Here is a 16,532-nt window from a genome sequence, read left to right as displayed (position 1 = left end):
TTAAAAGTAATACATAGGTATGTACATATATGTACTTAATTTATTATTCAGATTTGGTATCATATTAAACACCCATAGTCCAAACCATAGATCAGTTAGGTTAGTTCGTGCCAAAACACCCATGTTTTTGTGCATTTTTTGTGAAGTGGTTGTTAGGTAAAATAAAGCTATTAGGTGGTGGACCACAATCACATATTATTCTATTCCCTAGAATAGCGAAAATCATAGATAGCAACAGCTTCGCATTTCAAACAGAGAACGTTAATTTAGATTCTCTGTTTCCACCATAAGTGCTCTGGTGTTTCGGGTTTGAGCTCACAGAAGCCACAAGTTTCGTCAGAGCTAGTTTTTAATAAAGTCTTATCCAATTACTACTCTACCAATACCAGTCTCTTATTCAATTTTTATAATTTCTTAGCTCCTTTTTTATTGCATTAGGGTCTAGTCATCTCTATTAAAGTTGGATTTTTTTCTGCTGCCTTTTAGTTTCCTTTCCTTGTTCCCTTTTTCATCATTGTTAGTATAGTTTTCTTCGCACCATTTCTGCGTTAGGGTGAGTGCTCTCTGTATATTGTGATATTGTGATCTGCTCTCTATATGTATGTTGTGCATGGTGCAGAAATCTGAATTTGCTTCTTCATTTCGATTAAATTTAATACGTCTGATGCTTTAAGTTTAAGAGCTATCGTACTTCTAGAAGTATTCACAGATTTTTACACTGCATCGTGAAATATTGTAAAAAAATGTTTACACTTAGTCCTGTTGAAATAAATTAAGTTATATGGGAGTTAAGTATATTTTACCTCAAGCTTTGTACAAACTACCTTGTATATTGTAACTTATTGTGTAACGGAACATTGTGAGTATGGCAATGTCTTACATATTGCACCTCCGTAACAACAACAATGAACACCGAAGCTATAATACCCTTCACAAATAAACAAATATCCATGGAAAATAATACATGCCAAACTTCTTGAAGATATGACAGCTACATTCTATAGTGATCCGATATCGGCGGGAAGAAAAGGATCGATATCTCAAAATCTGAGAGACAAACGTTTCTTTCTTGGTGATTGAAGAACACAGAGATATTACAGACATGACGTAAGTATCTTTCAAAAGTGTCTAAGTAATCAATTTCTAAGCAACCAATCAAATAAAAGACAAGCAATAACAATTTAATTAAACACCCTAGCGAAAATACCCCATAATCGTTTAAAAAGAATAACTGAAACTATGAGGTCCTGTTAAAATCGATTAAATAGATTAATCTATATAACAAACGAGGACAACAGGTACACAGTTGGAAAAATACCTTTCAAGAGACTTAAGGTGATCTTTGGATATTTGAAGTCGAGAATTTTTTTTTAGAGTTCATAGATTCCTATATTTTATTTTATTTACATATTTTAAGAAGAATTAAGGTAATCATAGAAGTTATAGGAAAAAATAGATCTAAAATTAACAAATATTGCAAACATAAATTAACAACTTGGTTCACCTTGTCATCATGATTGGTTAACAGTCGAACTATTTGTTAGCTCGATAATGTTATCAGAGGCAACATTGCCAATGAACACAACTTATTGCTTACAGTACACAATTATCAAAACAACTAATGCGATATTTTAATAAAAGAACCCGGTTAACTCCATTTTCGTTAATTTGACAGCTATTTTTTCTTTAGTATAATTTTACATTTTTAGATATTATTCATAACATATATTTTATGAATGAAACAATTTCCTCCAAATTAACATCGAAATTTGAAAATTATATCCATTCCAAAAGTTAAGTTAAAAAAAAACGTATACAAAAATTTCTTTAGTCTTTTTAAGTTTTTAAGCACTTTAAATAAAAACCATTACAGTTTGGTGCCAATAAATGAAATATTATCTTGTAACAGAAATGTCAAATAATTGGCTTTAATCTTTAATTTTTAAATCTCTCATTCGACTCGGCAACTCCATGTGAATAAATACATTGTGAAAATTCCATTTTATACAAAGGACCGTGAATAAATTTATTTTTTAATAAAATTAAAGAAATACAGCTAGTTGAAACTTAAAATGCATAAAAAAGTTGTATTTGCTACGTTATTGCTTCTTTTTGTCCAAATATCAAATGGCTAGTATTAGAACTGCGTCGCGTTCGTGCTTTGTTGAAGTCTTTTGTTTTATTGTTGGAAATATTATATTCATATAGACATTGATACATAATTTAATAATCAGATCAAACAAGACAAAGCTAAATTCGCGTTTACTTTTGGATGTTCTTTTAAAACAACAAATCTAAAATATATTGATTTTTTTAGGTTTGCTTCGTCGGTGTTTTCAATGTCGGTCTAGAGGGGAACTTGGAAGCTGTAAAGATCCATTCTCTTTTAATGCAACTGATGTTGAAAATGAACCCGGATTGTCGGCTGTACCATGTGCATCTGGCTGGTGTGGGAAAGTAATCGAAGGTGGTGGCACGTATGCCGTGGACGGTATAGACTAACTCATTAAAATTGAAATGTCACATATTTATACACCTGTATTTTTTAGACTACGACCAAGCAATACAGCGGATGTGTGTGCAACGGGGTCCAGATGACAATCAAGATCGCTGTGCCAACACGGTTTACAATTATAAAAAAGTGTATATGTGCTTTTGCCAAGGAGATTTATGCAACTCAAGTTCAAATATTAGCGGCCATTTTTGTTATTTTGGAATTGTAATAGTAGCTTATATATATATTCAATTTTTTTCCTCCCTACCACAAATTTAAATTAAGTGCTCCTCAAGCTCTTTCTAAATTACCGTATAAAATACGGAATTTTTTATTCCCAGGAAGTGTCTTTTATAGCCAAACTAAATATTTAAAGAACACTTGGAAATATATAAGTCATATTATTGTTAGTAAAAAAAAGCATTATGTGTGGAATTTATATTCAATTTACATATTCATTCTCCAAACAAAATTAGTACTCAAAATTGTAGTACTGTAGCTTTTATCCGGAACTATCGTTTTCTGGATCACATTTGATAGTATTAACAATATTGAACAGGTTGCGCATTTGTAATTTGTACATTTTGCTTTCTTGCTGTAAATTCACACGCCGATCCTTTTCATGAGCGAGTTTTTTTTCAAGCTCTTGTGCAGTGGAATGCAGGGCATCTATACCCAGAAAATAAATTAAACTTTAGAAGACAATTCTATATAAATTACTTTTGCACTAAAGCAACGTTTCAAAACATACCTTTGCTAAATAAGCTTGATCGTTGACGTTTACAAGCAGGGCATAAATTCTGTAATACATTTCTTTGGACAGAAACATTTGGATGATCAATTGACTTTTCATCTTCTTCTATATGACATAATTGATGGTAATATCCTTTGCATTCGAGGCATTCATCAAAACAACCTGAGGTGATCAAAGCTTTAATTTGTAAAACCTTAAATCTCAAGAATTATTTTAATTTACATACCCCCAGTTTTTAGGCACTCATTGCAGCAACGTTTTTCGTCTGGTGAGCTGGAGCTAGATCGAGAAGGTGCTTGGTTCTCATTTTTGTCAGTATTAGTACGCTTCGGGCGTTTCGATTGTAAAACTCGTTTTACTTGTGGAGAAATCAGAAAAGTCTTACGCTTTTTTTCTGGAGGAGGATAGCTACCATACTAAATAGCAAATATTCAACACATTAAATTTATAGCATAAATATTTTAATTGTAAGTTTACCTCAATACGGCCGTAGTGAAAATCAGCACGTTCGTTGTTATGGACAGTACGACGTTTACGTTTTGAGCGACGTTGTTGCATCTGAACGAGCATTATAGGGGTAAAAAGTTGAAACAAACGTAAAAACATTTCTTGTCCGTAATGTTCTGGCAGAGTTCGATGCTCAGTTGAATCCATTACAGCCCATTGGGATTGGGGTGTGATTTGAAGTCTTTCAGGATTAGAATCATCAGAAGACGAATTTAATTCTGAGGTATTTTTTTCTCTGGGAACTATTGCTTCTGTTAATACATTTCCACTATTATTTCTTGATGATCTTGTTCTGACTTCATATTTTCGTTGAGAATGTGTTACCGTTTCTAAAGAAGTTGAGGCATGACAAATCGCTGTCGTGGATGTTGGTATAGCCCGCGCTATCATGCTAGCAGCTGCCTTTGCTACCATATTTTCAGAACGCGCTTTATTAAGAGCTTGCCGAAGATTGAAGCGGCTAATTTTTACGTTCTTAGAAACAGGTACATCTTGTAATGGCTCAATAGATTCATTATTTTTATGTGATGTACCGGGAAAATCTGATACATCCTCTGGCAGCAGCACATCATCCTTCGTTGCCTCATCATTAGCCTTTTCTTCCACAAGGTTCATTTGCAAGAATTTGGAAGCATCGGTAAAGCGTCCACTGCCAACCAATCGTTGTGAAATTGGTTTTAATAAAGACATTTGAGACAAACTATTCGAATTTCCACAAGAACCTTGCAAATGGAAGGCACCATTACTAGCTACGCTAAAATCATCAATCAATTCGCCGGAAGACAAAACTTGATTGTGGTCGTCATCCGAATCTTCAATTTCATAAACTATCTTCTCTTTCTGTACTTCGAAATACTTTTCAATTAACTTTTGTTCCGTGTTACGAAAAAGTACTGTTGCGGGTAATATTCCAATAGCAGGGTCATTTATAAGTGGTACCACCTCTTTAGAAATTGTAGAATTTATTGCTTCATAATCGATAAGGACGTCATTCCTTTTCAACATTTTTGTGAATTCATCAACTATCCGACGAAGTCGTAAAAATAGAAAATGCTGCTCAGCATTTATCTCGTAAATCTCCGATTCAATTTCTTCCAAAATACGTTGCTTCTGAGCCGGATCCTACGAAATATTTCTTATAAATACTGACCCACATTTTTTAGTAATACACATAATTATTATCATTACTTTGTAAAATACACAGTATACTTTTTCAAAAAATATCTTAGTACAAAATAATGAAAAGAATATTAACATAAATAATACGGAAATTCAATCTTAACTTACTGCATCTTCCTCCTGGTTAAAAACGTCGATCACCATCTAAATTATACAAACAGTTCATAAACATTAATTGTATGTGATGATAATTTATATATCTACAAAGTAAAATATACCTGATGGACCTTGATATGTGCCTTTAGAGAGCGCTGACAGTAAACGATATCATTCCTTATTTCTTTGGGAAATTTAAAGAAATTATCCAAATAATATTGAAAAACACGAGAATTCACTGTCATCATCTTTAGCTAAACCTAAATCTGCAAGGTTAAATCAATTTATAATAAAGCGAGGACGTTGATACTTATGAATAAATAAGTGTTTTAAAATTGGCCATCCAGCTCCAACTTCCGCTTCCCAAATCAAAATTTGATGATCCAATACAAAACCACACCAATATTTTATTTAAGAAGTAACTTAAAACTTCTATCCAGGAATGCTTGTTTCGATATAAAATTCTGTTATAGCAATCGATAACCGATTCTTAGCGTATATGATAAACTTTCTGACTAGTGCTACCGATTGACGTATTTAATGTAATATATTCCTGATGACGAATTTTGTGGATTTATCATGTGGAAAAATCAAGATGAACAAGTAACTTCCATAGGCACAATATATTTAAATACATTATATTTCATCGAATATCGTTTATTAAAAACTATATACAAAGCTTTAAGTTGAATTGCCATTGGTATTCCACCTCATATATATATTTGATTAAGTTTCTTCAATTAACACGTACACAAACCACTAAATATTAACAACAGATGTCACGATTATCCTCCTCTTGATTTTGAAATTATTAAAATATTCATTTACGTTCTCTGATACAACAATTAAATTAAACCAGAGAACTTAAATGAATTAAGTTCTCTGATTAAACTATTTAACATATAATAAAATTTCGGTGAAAACCACACTCATCAACAAAAGATGTCGCTAATAGGGTATTAAAACAGTACAGGGTTGCACAAGTGAGCTCTTTAAAAATAAATAAATTTTCTAGATCAAAGTTCAGGATAAGTATTTTCAAAAGGTTTTTTGATTTGAACAGAAAAGTTTTGCACGTTGTTAGGTAAGAAAACATGGCGACATAGTATTAAAACAAAAGTTTTTAAGATTTCGTCAATTATGTTTTCAGTGGTTACATAGAGTGGCAACTCTGTCGACCACTTCTGGTTAATAATTATGTTATCGAATATTATATTAAATAGTACCGATTTCGAAGTTTTCTGTGTGTAATTCTAAAAACACAGTTTTGCATATTTTTTTACGAATTGCTCGGTCATCGGTATCCTTTGCTTTTTAAATCATGTAAGATTATTTAAATAACAAGTCATTTAATAATATTAAAAAGAACTGCGAATAAATAGGAAATTTATTTGTGGACTGCAACAGTCCCTAACCTTCAACATTACATAATTTCGATTCACTTAAATCATGCATATGTTTTTTTATTACAGATAAAATGTCGTTTGTTCGGAATGCTCGCTATTTAATGGGGCGGAGCATCCATAATATGCAAAAGCGCGGATTTGCTGATGAGATGAAACTTACTTTCGCAGCTGCTAATCAAACATTTTATGATCAATCGGAGGTTCGTCAGATTGATGTTCCTTCATTCAGTGGAAGTTTTGGTATACTTGCAAAACATGTACCCACTTTAGGTAAGAGTAACTAACAAAAATAACTTATACTTGTAATTTTAATTTAATATTTGTTTTTCAGCCGTTTTGAAGCCTGGTGTGGTGCAAGTCATTGAAAACGATGGAAAAACGTCAAAATATTTTGTATCAAGTGGCTCAATAACAGTAAATGAAGACTCATCTGTTCAAGTTTTGGCTGAAGAAGCGCACAAGGTCGAGGATATTGACGTTGCTGAAGCGAAGCAGCTCTTGTCACAATATCAATCACAATTAAATTCTGCTTCCAGTGAAGAAGTAAGAATGTTCATGTGTTTCTTTATAATACATTTTTTATTAACGATTTTACTATTATTCAGGCTAAAGCGGAAGCAGCCATAGCTGTTGAATGTGCAGAGGCTCTTGTCCGAGCTGCAGAATAAAATCGATTGTTTTTCTCTGCATCGTTAGGGTCATAGAAAATGGTACATAAAATTAATATATGAATGTTCAAACTGAAAGTCATACATAAAGTTTGAATAAACTATGAAAATGTCGACATGTGATGGTTTCATAATTCTTTTTTGTTTCTAAAATACAATAGAAAATATTAAATAGGATTTTGTTATCAAAATAAATCGGGGCTGTGTAATTGAAACGATTTATGAATGTAATTTTGATTCTAAATAATTACAGGAATTGGAACAATAGATATTAATTTGATTTTTTAAATATAAAATTTTGCGAGTTTGGAGAATCCAATCTGTCAACATTTTTTTATTATGTTCATTATACACATATATAATATCCCTGAAGTTTTTGCTGTATTCATTGCTTGCATTGCCTGTAGAAGCTGCTAATGTTAGACGAGTTTTTATGAGGTTAGCGATTTTCTCTTGTTAAAAGCGCACAGCTCGTAGCTTGTTCGTGAATTGTTGGCCAAAACCAATACTGTAACGATGCCTCAGCCTCCATATTTGCCAGACATGACTTTTGCATAATTACAAAAATAAAGGGCCGTCGTTTTACAAGATAGATGAAAGACTATTTCGAAGGCGACAAGATATTTGGATATTCACCCTCAGTTTCGGCTTTGCCAGGGTAAGAATTCTGCAATCCCATATCTAGCTTTCAGCAAAACTAAACATATCGTTAAAAAGTTGTACACCATTAGAGGTAGTGAAGCCTAGCTAAAGGTCTGCGAAATAATCCAAGCACAGTTAGTAAAATCGCCACTGTCCTAGAGAACAAAATAATGTTGCTTCAATCGTTTTTTTTTTCATCAGAAGAAGTGTGACAATAATGTATTTGGAGTCCATGGAATTAAGAAGAAAGTTGTTATTGTTGTTGTTGTAGCGACAGAATTCTGCCGAGTTGACAGTCCTTGGCCGGAATAAATCCGGGTCCGTTCCGGTTACGTAGACCCGACTGTCGTGCGAACGGTAAGAAGAAGGTATTCCTCCGCGGTGGTATCCCCGGAAAAAATTGCATAATAAATATCAATTTAGTAGTGGAAATATTATTTTATACCACTAATAGATTGTGTTGAGACCTTGTTTTGCTGTGGCTATAATATACTATAAATACTTTTAACATAAATAATATTTTAAGTCGGAAAAAACTGGAAACAGTGTGTAAGTTTCACTAAAATTGGTTCAGTATCTTAGAAGTTTATCCCGGATAAAACACGACACATAATTTTTATATATACTTAGATGTAGAATAATCAATAGCTAAGTGGAACTGATACTTTTGAATTGAGCTATACAAATTTAAAAAAAAAGCAAAACTTTGGAAATTTCTATTTTTATGGATAAAACTGTAAATTTAATTCACAAACATTATTTTCTTCTACGCTATTTTATATATAAGTAAGTTTTTTGGAGTTATGAATATGTTATATATTTAACTGATTTTCTGTAATGGTCAATTAAGCTCTCCTTTATAAATGACAACAGCATTTTACTAATATTCCGGTAATATGCCCGTAGATACATATGTGTAAATACATATAACATACTAGAATATCCGGCCACGTATTGCTGTGGCTATGGTAAACATTAAATACTATTATAATAATTTATTTAATACAATAGTAATAGAGAATTAAATTTAGAATGATAATACAAATATTTTTCAATGGAAAAGTTTATGAATTATGCATTTGTCATTTTACTCAAAATCATAATTATCACTATATCACACAAATTCTGTGTCTTACTTTTCACTATTCAAATGGTTATTAAAAAGACATTTAAATAGTAGCGTAATAACAAGGAGTGAGCAATAAGTACAGTTGTTGTACTTATTATATTATTTAATCTAAAATTTAAAAGATAAAAACATAAAATATACACAAACATAGATTAATAATCAAATCAAATAATTCTTGTATAATTTATTACTTATCAAAAAATATCCGGGATTCAGCATAAATGGTATCTGTTTGCTTATTGCAAAAACAAACATACAATTGGATAAAAAAGAAAATATGGAAAATTTTCTTTCATTAATGCTCAGCTACTTCTGAAGCTTAATTGTGTCTAGCAAAGGAGTTGGCTTCGATTTCAAACCACATAATAATTGCTTTAACTTAATAATAGCTTTACCAGGATTAAGCCCTTTTGGGCAGGTATTTGTACAGTTCAGAATAGTGTGGCAACGATAAATACTAAATGGGTCTTTTATCTGCTTCAAGCGTTCTTCAGTAACATTATCTCGAGAGTCTATAACCCATCGATAGACTTGCATTAAAACCGCTGGTCCTAAATATCTATCTCCATTCCACCAGTATGATGGGCATGACGATGTGCAACAAGCGCAGAGGATGCATTCATAAAGACCGTCTAATTTTTTACGATCATCAAGATGTTGTAAGTACTGTGCTTTTCCTATTGAGCCTTTAATAGTATCCTTGCGTTGAAGCCATGGTTTAATTGAACTGTATTGAGCATAAAAGTGTCCTAAATCTGGAACAAGATCTCGAACCACATACATATGTGGCAATGGATATATTTTTAATATTTGTGAAGGATTTCTGTCAATTTTACTCGTACACGCTAAGGAATTAATACCCGCAATGTTCATAGCACATGAACCACAGATTCCTTCTCGGCAGGAACGTCTGAAAGACAATGTTTGATCCATTTCGTTTTTAATTTTGATTAGGGCATCAAGAACCATTACTCCACATTTCTGTAGATCTATATGGTAAGTTTGAAGTCGAGGTTTTTTCCCAGGCTGCCAGCGATAAATCTGAATTGTCTTTGTAAGGGCAGTATTTTTCCTGTCATTTGCTATGGTGGTTTTTTTAATTGCTGATACCTTAGAAAAACTTTTGGCATGTGTGCTTTTTCTAGGAACTAGTTTTTCACATATATTATTGCACGAACCTCTAGTTACCCAACAATGTCCGCTAGAGTTTCTTAATATTCGACAGCTTAACATTTTTACAAACAATTAAACAAGAAAGTACGCAATATTTGCTTCTTTTATAAAAATGAAGTGAAATTTAATATATTGAATTGATGGCATACATTTCATCACCTACTCTAAATTTATGGAAGCCAAATATTTTCGTAGTGGGGTAGATATGGAAAATATTGAGATTATTTTTTCTTCAAAAATACAAACATTGTAACTCTAATAACGCAATAAGAATTTTAATATATGCAACATGAGATGGTGGGTTCGCGTATTCCTTAAATAAGAAACACTGATTAAATACGCCTTATACGGATTTAATTCTTAAAAAATGAGAAATAATATAATTCTCATTTTAATGGTTACTCCGGGTGGACATTCTAAGATAGAAAGATATCCTCGAAAGTTAATTTAACATTTTGAGTCCTCCTACTTTTACTAATTACGTTAATATGATCGTTTCTTCCATTTCTACCAATTGGATAATACGAAGATATATGCTTATCAGGGATAATTCCTTTAATCTTTGCCTGCAACTTTTGATGAAAATTCGAGCAAAATTGTAATAGTTTTCTTGACATCCTTACCTGAGTTTATTGATCACTCATAACTTGCACTGCAAAAAAATTCATTCACTCTTGTAGTCGAAAATATTAATTTTAAATCAGGTAGATATTCTATAACAAACAGTCCTAATAATGGGTGCAAAGCCATTCGATCTTAGTAATTTAATATTTTAATTATGAATTTCTAGATTAAAAAAAATATGGCTTATTTATTCAATATCCCCAGATATTGTACTTCTAAAAACTCGGCCCATAATTTAAAAAGTGTTCATATACATAGTGTCTGGTAAAAGTAGATAACCACAGATCTTGGAGTAGAACATAAAATGTACATATTTACATCGCCATACGTATGTGTTATAAAATCTATTGTTATTCTTTTTTGTCATCAGAATCCTTGTACCAATCTTCACAACCGGGAACGTTTTCAGGAGCATCACACATCTCCGTTTCTTCATTGTAGACTTCGCCTAATTGACAGGCTAGGTCGCGTGGATCTTCCCCATTTAAGCATACATGGAATTTTTGACAGTCTGTAGGATGGGGGAACTTCGGATGAGTAACTACCTGACCTTTATCATCATTCTTTGGGCGATCCTTGGGACACACAAATCCGGTAGGAGATTTTTCTGAATAAAAGAGAAATAGTTAAAAATACAAATATATAGAAAATATGATTATTATGCTACGTACGTATGTAGTACAGCAGATTTAAAAAGAATTAAAAACTCCAATCACTATGAAAAAGTTGCTACTTACTTTGTGGTGCTTCGCAACCTTCACGTTTCGCAGTATCTGGCCAAACACAAGTTCCACCAAATTCATCAAAGTGTAATCCAACAGTGCATTTCATTTCTAAAGCATCTCCATCGATACAATTGTAAAAAATATCACATACAGAAGAATCAGGATGTGCGAAAAATCCGTGTTTACGAGGACAAAACTTAGAAGATTTTGGCTCTTCTGCAATTTAAAGTTATTTTATTTGAATAAAAATACCTCAAAACTATATTTAATATTATACATTTCACATAAGTCCATACATATGTATATACATATATAATAATTCCTGTTTATTATAAATTAATGAAGTTATGATTTCGTTCAAAAGCATAAATAAATATGTAAATGATCAGAATTTTGCAAGATTCGTTTACCTAGATCTTAAAATAACAATTAATACTTACGCAATTCAGTTCGGTCACCGCAATCTACATTGAAAGGTTGATCACACTTATTGATGTGTCTATTGAGAGGATCGAACACTAAGCCATCTGGACATAGCTTTTCTTTTGCTACGCCATCATTACATTGATAGTATTTATCACACTGAACATCATCAGGATATTCGCCCTCAGGTTTGGGACATTGGAATGCACCTTAAATAAAAATTGAAGTAGCATACAAAAATAGATATAAATACTTATACGCAATGTTGATAATGTGGAAAACAACTTAATTGAAATAAATTAAGAAAAAAATAAATATTATTTTATGTTATACTGAAACATTATTTCATTAAGGTATTGCTGAATGTGGTATGACGAAACTAAATCACATTAATTTAATAACAACTATGTTTTACTGCCTTTGGATTACTGCAGTATTGAGAGAATTTTTTATTATTTATTATTTTATTTTTTTTTTTTGATACACCTACAAGCGAAGTCCAACCATTATTTCACCGAGAAATAAGGTTGTTCAATATTCAATATGTGGTGAGAATATCGCAATTTACTGTGGTAGTTCGTTATTAAATTCACATGAACAGTTGGGTATCTACTAAACTAATAACATTCAAAATAAAACATTTTTAAAACCTCCACATAAAACAATTCAACGAAATATTTTTGGACGCAAGTCCAAAGTACTTTAATTGTAGCCAGATGCCTTTAATGATCTGTTTTTTCGATTTCACTTAGTTACTTTCAATTTTAATTTTGTTAGCCTCCATAGTCTGAACTTTGACATACATATGCACGACACGTCTCAATCATCTGCAATCACAACCAAAGTTCATAACTATAAGCAACAGCAATACACTCTAAATGAAGATCTCATGCGCATCCGTGATAGAAGTGGACGCCAATCTTACTAAGATAATTTATTTATGAAGCTTATGTGATAGATGAAAGTTACGTGCAAAAAAAAATTATTTTCTTAAAATACCGATACTTTATTCCAAATTCTTAGCATAGGAAGCAGAACCTATCTAAAAACCGTGACGTAAATAACAATAATAGTAATAAGCAAAATGTGTACATATTTCATTGAAACTATTATTTGAAAAAAATTATAATATCAGTGTAAGGAAGCAACTACATGTTCTATGAGAATTTGTTTCGAATGGCAAGAAATAAAGAAAGAAATAAAAATAATAAAATAAAAACTAACCTACAATGCAAAAATATTGTATTCAATCTAATTGTAATATATTACATATATTACATAAACTTATGTATTTTGTGAATTGCAATGATTTTACATATTGATATACGTACATCATGATATACTAGTAAAACTGATTACATATGAAAAAATCCCTTCCTATTTATCTTTCAACATATTTATCTCTCAAGCACATAGGTTAATACAACATTGCAACTTAAATATGTGTATTTATGTAGTATATTAGCAGAGTCATTTTCACTTCACTTCTTCGATTTTAATACGAGTACATGTGTACATATATACATTATTATTATGTCGTTGTATATGCAATATTTTATTGGATTTTCGTATGAAAGCAACCTAAATATGCAAATGAGTATTTGTATCAATGATTATATTCAATATTATTTATATCTTCATGAGAGTAATTATGCTAATTTATTCAGTGCATTAAAACTCTGACTTCCACATATATATGAGTATGTATATACATATATGCATATTTATCACAACCACTATTTGTTACTGTGCAAAATGAGGACGACTAAACAAGTTTGTTATTTTAAGGTTAATATTTGAGTTTCGTAATAATACGAATTGCTTAAGGTGATATAACATTTTGTAAATTTAAATTCAAATCCATGCATACATATAATAATAGATACATTTCTGACTTTTTACTTTCTCCTCATACAAAAAAATGCACTCACCAATTAGTGTGTAAATATGTAAATATGAATGTAATAAAAAATTCTCTGAATAGCAATTAAATGCTACTCCTATTATTTTAAATTACAATTGAAAAATAACTATACAGTATTTTCAAATAACTTACTTTCCGCTGCGATGCACGTCAAAGTGCCAAACGTTAAATACAAAAACGTATATTTCATTTTGATATTTGTATTTATTTAAAAAATATATTCACAATAAATTTAAATAGTAATTAAAAATGGTATTTTCGTACTACTACACTGTACGACCACTGACTACAAACTATTTTTCTTTGGCCACGATACCGACTTTTGAAGACTTTTATTGTATCCAGCATGTTAATTTATAAACCAGTTGACTCTCTTTCTTAGTTTTTCTGTAGTGTGGCAAAACAACTTTAAAATCCAGTTTGTTAACAAAATTCATAAAGTACGAATACTTGTACTGGTAAATAGCAAGCTGTATGGTTAATTGTCAACAAACACACATACATATTTACTTGGTATGGGTATAAAATTTCGCGTAATATATGTAAAAATACATAAGCATATTTTTCAATTCTTTTACATCTCTCCATAAGATAGGAAGGATATTATTCAGGTAGAGAGAGATAACAGATGTAAATTTAATGTATTAAGTACGCGTGCCATTCTATACGCATTTTTACATACAAGGTGCCTTCCAAAGTAAACAGGACTTTTAAAAAAGACAGAACAAATGGTTTTATCGGCAAAATCAATTAATTTTATTCAAAATAGTCTCCTTCTGCTTTAATACAGCTTTTTGCACGGTCCAAAAGCATGTCGAACGAGTGTTTTAGCTCGTTGCCCGGTATGGCCGCCAGTATGCCGGTGCAAGCCTTTTGAATGGCCTCCACGTCTGCATAACGCTTTCCTTTCATCGGCAAATGCATTTTTCCGAAAAGATAGAAGTCGCACGGTGCCATATCAGGTGAATACGGGGAGTGGTTGATTGTTAAAATGTGATTTTTGATCAAATAATCGGCCACAAGCGTCGATCGATGAGACGGCGCATTATCGTGCAACAAACGCCAACTTCCATCTTCGCGATATTCGGGCCGAACACGTCGATAAGGCAATAAGGATAAAACGCAATAACTTCACTTCCAATAGATGAAATGTCATGAAATTTTTACTGGAAGTCGATAAAGGATAGCAGATTCTAACGCCCACTAGAGTTTACTTTGTTATTTTTTTACTGTTTACTTTAGAACGCACCTTGTATGTAGATACTTAGAATATGTATGTGTAAGTTTTCTATAAAGTATTTGCCTACGTAGGTTGCCTTTGATATTTCAGGATTTGGCAACCCTAGGGTTGCAGTCTTGCAATTTATAACTTTATCGTAAAGGTTGACATTTTTGATGTTATGCATACTGAGAACGTTTTGACTAAGAAGAGCTATTTGTGTTGCTTACAGTAACTTAAAATATTCATCTCTACCAAAAAACGGCGATTATTGTTTACAACTTTCGACGTTGATTAACTTAGCAACAGTGCATCGATGTAAAACTTTAGCGAGGTGAATTCAATCGACGTCGTAGATCACTCCAAGACGAATTTCTTGAAGGTTATCCAAAATCAGTTGTTGTTCCGGAAACTATTGACGCTGTGCGCAAATTGATATTACAAGATCGTCATGTGACATATCGTAAGATAGGGACAACCATAGGCATATAGGCGACCAGCATATATTAAATATTGCATGAACATTTGACTATAAAAAAAATGTGTTTACGTTGGATCCCACATAATTTGTCAATCGCTCGAAAACAGGCTCGTGTCGATTGGTCAATGTTAAAAAATACGATAGTGGTGCTTTGAAATATGATGACATCGTAACAGGTGATAAATCGTACCGTACGTAAAAAATTAACGTTTTTCGACACCTGAAAAGGCATTTGATGCGTTCAGAATGCATGTTTTGGAGACACGTCAATAAGAGTGGCAGAAGTGCTTCGACAATTGGATCAAACGCATGTAAAAGTGTATAGATCTTAATGGTGAATATAAATGCAAACCTCGTACATATGAAGTTGCCTCCCAAACCGCTTAACCAATCATAATAACTTTTATAACACCAAATAGAAACCTTGTAAGGCTCATCATATCAATTCAGTGTGGCGCCGTCTTTACGAATTTGATTCTTCATAAAGCATGTTTCGAAACTTTTTGCCATCGAACACAAATATAATTAAGTTATTGATATTTAAATTTACCTTTCGAATATCGCTGAAAGTTTTCACGGTATTTACTGGATTTACTGAAATGGTTATTATTCTCAAACATCACATAGAGAAGTACGCAAGAAAGGAAAACTTTCGCAACAGATTTATTATTCACATTACAGATCTGTGAAATTATTTATAATAGAATAATATAATTAAATTATCACGGTCAAAATTGGCGGTCCCGTAAAAGTAGGAGCTTTTTTGTCTGTTCACCTTCAAACCCCAAAGTAACTTTGTAGTATGCTCTGTGTTGCTTGTGTTCCAAGACCTGAGGTGTTACTCTAGGGCCCATTGCTTTAAACAACTCTAGAAGGAGCTGAATGGTCTGCCTTTTCATTTCCTTCTATTCCTATATGACCGGGTACCCAGATGATATTCACAGAGTTACCTACTAGAAGTCTAGCTAATGCCTGCTTGCATAACTTAACGCAATGAGACTTAGTATTGGCGCGACGGAAGTCCGCTCCTGTTGTAATAACAGAATCATTGGTCCGCATTGCCAGTTTAACCCGAATTCATTCACAAG

The 16,532-nt window shown here is 32.1% G+C and overlaps 5 protein-coding genes across 5 annotated transcripts; 2 read left to right on the top strand and 3 right to left on the bottom strand.

Moving 5' to 3' along the window:
• The first annotated feature begins 1,992 nt into the window (after positions 1-1,992).
• Positions 1,993-2,952, top strand: rtv (QVR superfamily protein rtv). The gene is made up of 3 exons (XM_014230578.3): positions 1,993-2,130; positions 2,318-2,491; positions 2,550-2,952. Exons 1-3 carry the CDS (start codon positions 2,073-2,075, stop codon positions 2,771-2,773), a joined length of 456 nt encoding a protein of 151 aa, XP_014086053.2. The 5' UTR covers positions 1,993-2,072; the 3' UTR covers positions 2,774-2,952.
• Positions 2,876-5,504, bottom strand: Lint-1 (l(3)mbt interacting protein 1). The gene is made up of 6 exons (XM_014230577.3): positions 5,153-5,504; positions 5,043-5,078; positions 3,726-4,877; positions 3,475-3,664; positions 3,246-3,410; positions 2,876-3,163 (listed from the first exon to the last, which is right to left on the bottom strand). Exons 1-6 carry the CDS (start codon positions 5,276-5,278, stop codon positions 2,997-2,999), a joined length of 1,836 nt encoding a protein of 611 aa, XP_014086052.2. The 5' UTR covers positions 5,279-5,504; the 3' UTR covers positions 2,876-2,996.
• A 690-nt stretch (positions 5,505-6,194) lies between these two features.
• ATPsyndelta (ATP synthase, delta subunit) lies at positions 6,195-7,220 on the top strand. The gene is made up of 4 exons (XM_014230500.3): positions 6,195-6,353; positions 6,503-6,706; positions 6,768-6,979; positions 7,042-7,220. The coding sequence occupies exons 2-4, from the start codon at positions 6,508-6,510 to the stop codon at positions 7,102-7,104; spliced, it is 474 nt and encodes a 157-aa protein (XP_014085975.1). The 5' UTR covers positions 6,195-6,353; positions 6,503-6,507; the 3' UTR covers positions 7,105-7,220.
• On the bottom strand, positions 6,840-10,654 carry LOC106614702 (Succinate dehydrogenase, subunit B (iron-sulfur)-like). The gene has a single exon (XM_070109643.1). It carries the CDS (start codon positions 10,106-10,108, stop codon positions 9,182-9,184), a length of 927 nt encoding a protein of 308 aa, XP_069965744.1. The 5' UTR covers positions 10,109-10,654; the 3' UTR covers positions 6,840-9,181.
• A 185-nt stretch (positions 10,655-10,839) lies between these two features.
• Positions 10,840-14,057, bottom strand: obst-A (obstructor-A). Its single transcript, XM_014230592.3, has 4 exons — positions 13,877-14,057; positions 11,838-12,029; positions 11,410-11,613; positions 10,840-11,279 (listed from the first exon to the last, which is right to left on the bottom strand). Exons 1-4 carry the CDS (start codon positions 13,932-13,934, stop codon positions 11,023-11,025), a joined length of 711 nt encoding a protein of 236 aa, XP_014086067.1. The 5' UTR covers positions 13,935-14,057; the 3' UTR covers positions 10,840-11,022.
• Positions 14,058-16,532: the final 2,475 nt, after the last annotated feature.

This window comes from Bactrocera oleae, chromosome 5 (assembly GCF_042242935.1).
Source record: "Bactrocera oleae isolate idBacOlea1 chromosome 5, idBacOlea1, whole genome shotgun sequence".
In the NCBI taxonomy this organism is placed as follows: domain Eukaryota; kingdom Metazoa; phylum Arthropoda; class Insecta; order Diptera; family Tephritidae; genus Bactrocera; species Bactrocera oleae.
Note: the sequence above shows the minus strand (reverse complement) of the source record. Positions and strands in the feature narration are given on the sequence as shown.

Excerpts from the sequence above, each read along its gene's own strand:
- LOC106614702 (XM_070109643.1), bottom strand. The coding sequence starts at position 10,108 with ATGTTAAGCTGTCGAATATTAAGAAACTCTAGCGGACATTGTTGGGTA.
- obst-A (XM_014230592.3), bottom strand. The coding sequence starts at position 13,934 with ATGAAATATACGTTTTTGTATTTAACGTTTGGCACTTTGACGTGCATC. Across the intron at positions 12,030-13,876 it reads GACGTGCATCGCAGCGGAAA|GTGCATTCCAATGTCCCAAA; the intron begins GTAAGTTATTTG and ends TTTTTATTTAAG. Across the intron at positions 11,280-11,409 it reads AGGTTGCGAAGCACCACAAA|AAAAATCTCCTACCGGATTT; the intron begins GTAAGTAGCAAC and ends TCTTTTATTCAG.
- ATPsyndelta (XM_014230500.3), top strand. The coding sequence starts at position 6,508 with ATGTCGTTTGTTCGGAATGCTCGCTATTTAATGGGGCGGAGCATCCAT. Across the intron at positions 6,707-6,767 it reads AAAACATGTACCCACTTTAG|CCGTTTTGAAGCCTGGTGTG; the intron begins GTAAGAGTAACT and ends TTTGTTTTTCAG. Across the intron at positions 6,980-7,041 it reads ATTCTGCTTCCAGTGAAGAA|GCTAAAGCGGAAGCAGCCAT; the intron begins GTAAGAATGTTC and ends ACTATTATTCAG.
- Lint-1 (XM_014230577.3), bottom strand. The coding sequence starts at position 5,278 with ATGATGACAGTGAATTCTCGTGTTTTTCAATATTATTTGGATAATTTC. Across the intron at positions 5,079-5,152 it reads CACATATCAAGGTCCATCAG|ATGGTGATCGACGTTTTTAA; the intron begins GTATATTTTACT and ends TGTATAATTTAG. Across the intron at positions 4,878-5,042 it reads TTAACCAGGAGGAAGATGCA|GATCCGGCTCAGAAGCAACG; the intron begins GTAAGTTAAGAT and ends AATATTTCGTAG.
- rtv (XM_014230578.3), top strand. The coding sequence starts at position 2,073 with ATGCATAAAAAAGTTGTATTTGCTACGTTATTGCTTCTTTTTGTCCAA. Across the intron at positions 2,131-2,317 it reads TTTTGTCCAAATATCAAATG|GTTTGCTTCGTCGGTGTTTT; the intron begins GCTAGTATTAGA and ends TGATTTTTTTAG. Across the intron at positions 2,492-2,549 it reads TGGCACGTATGCCGTGGACG|ACTACGACCAAGCAATACAG; the intron begins GTATAGACTAAC and ends TGTATTTTTTAG.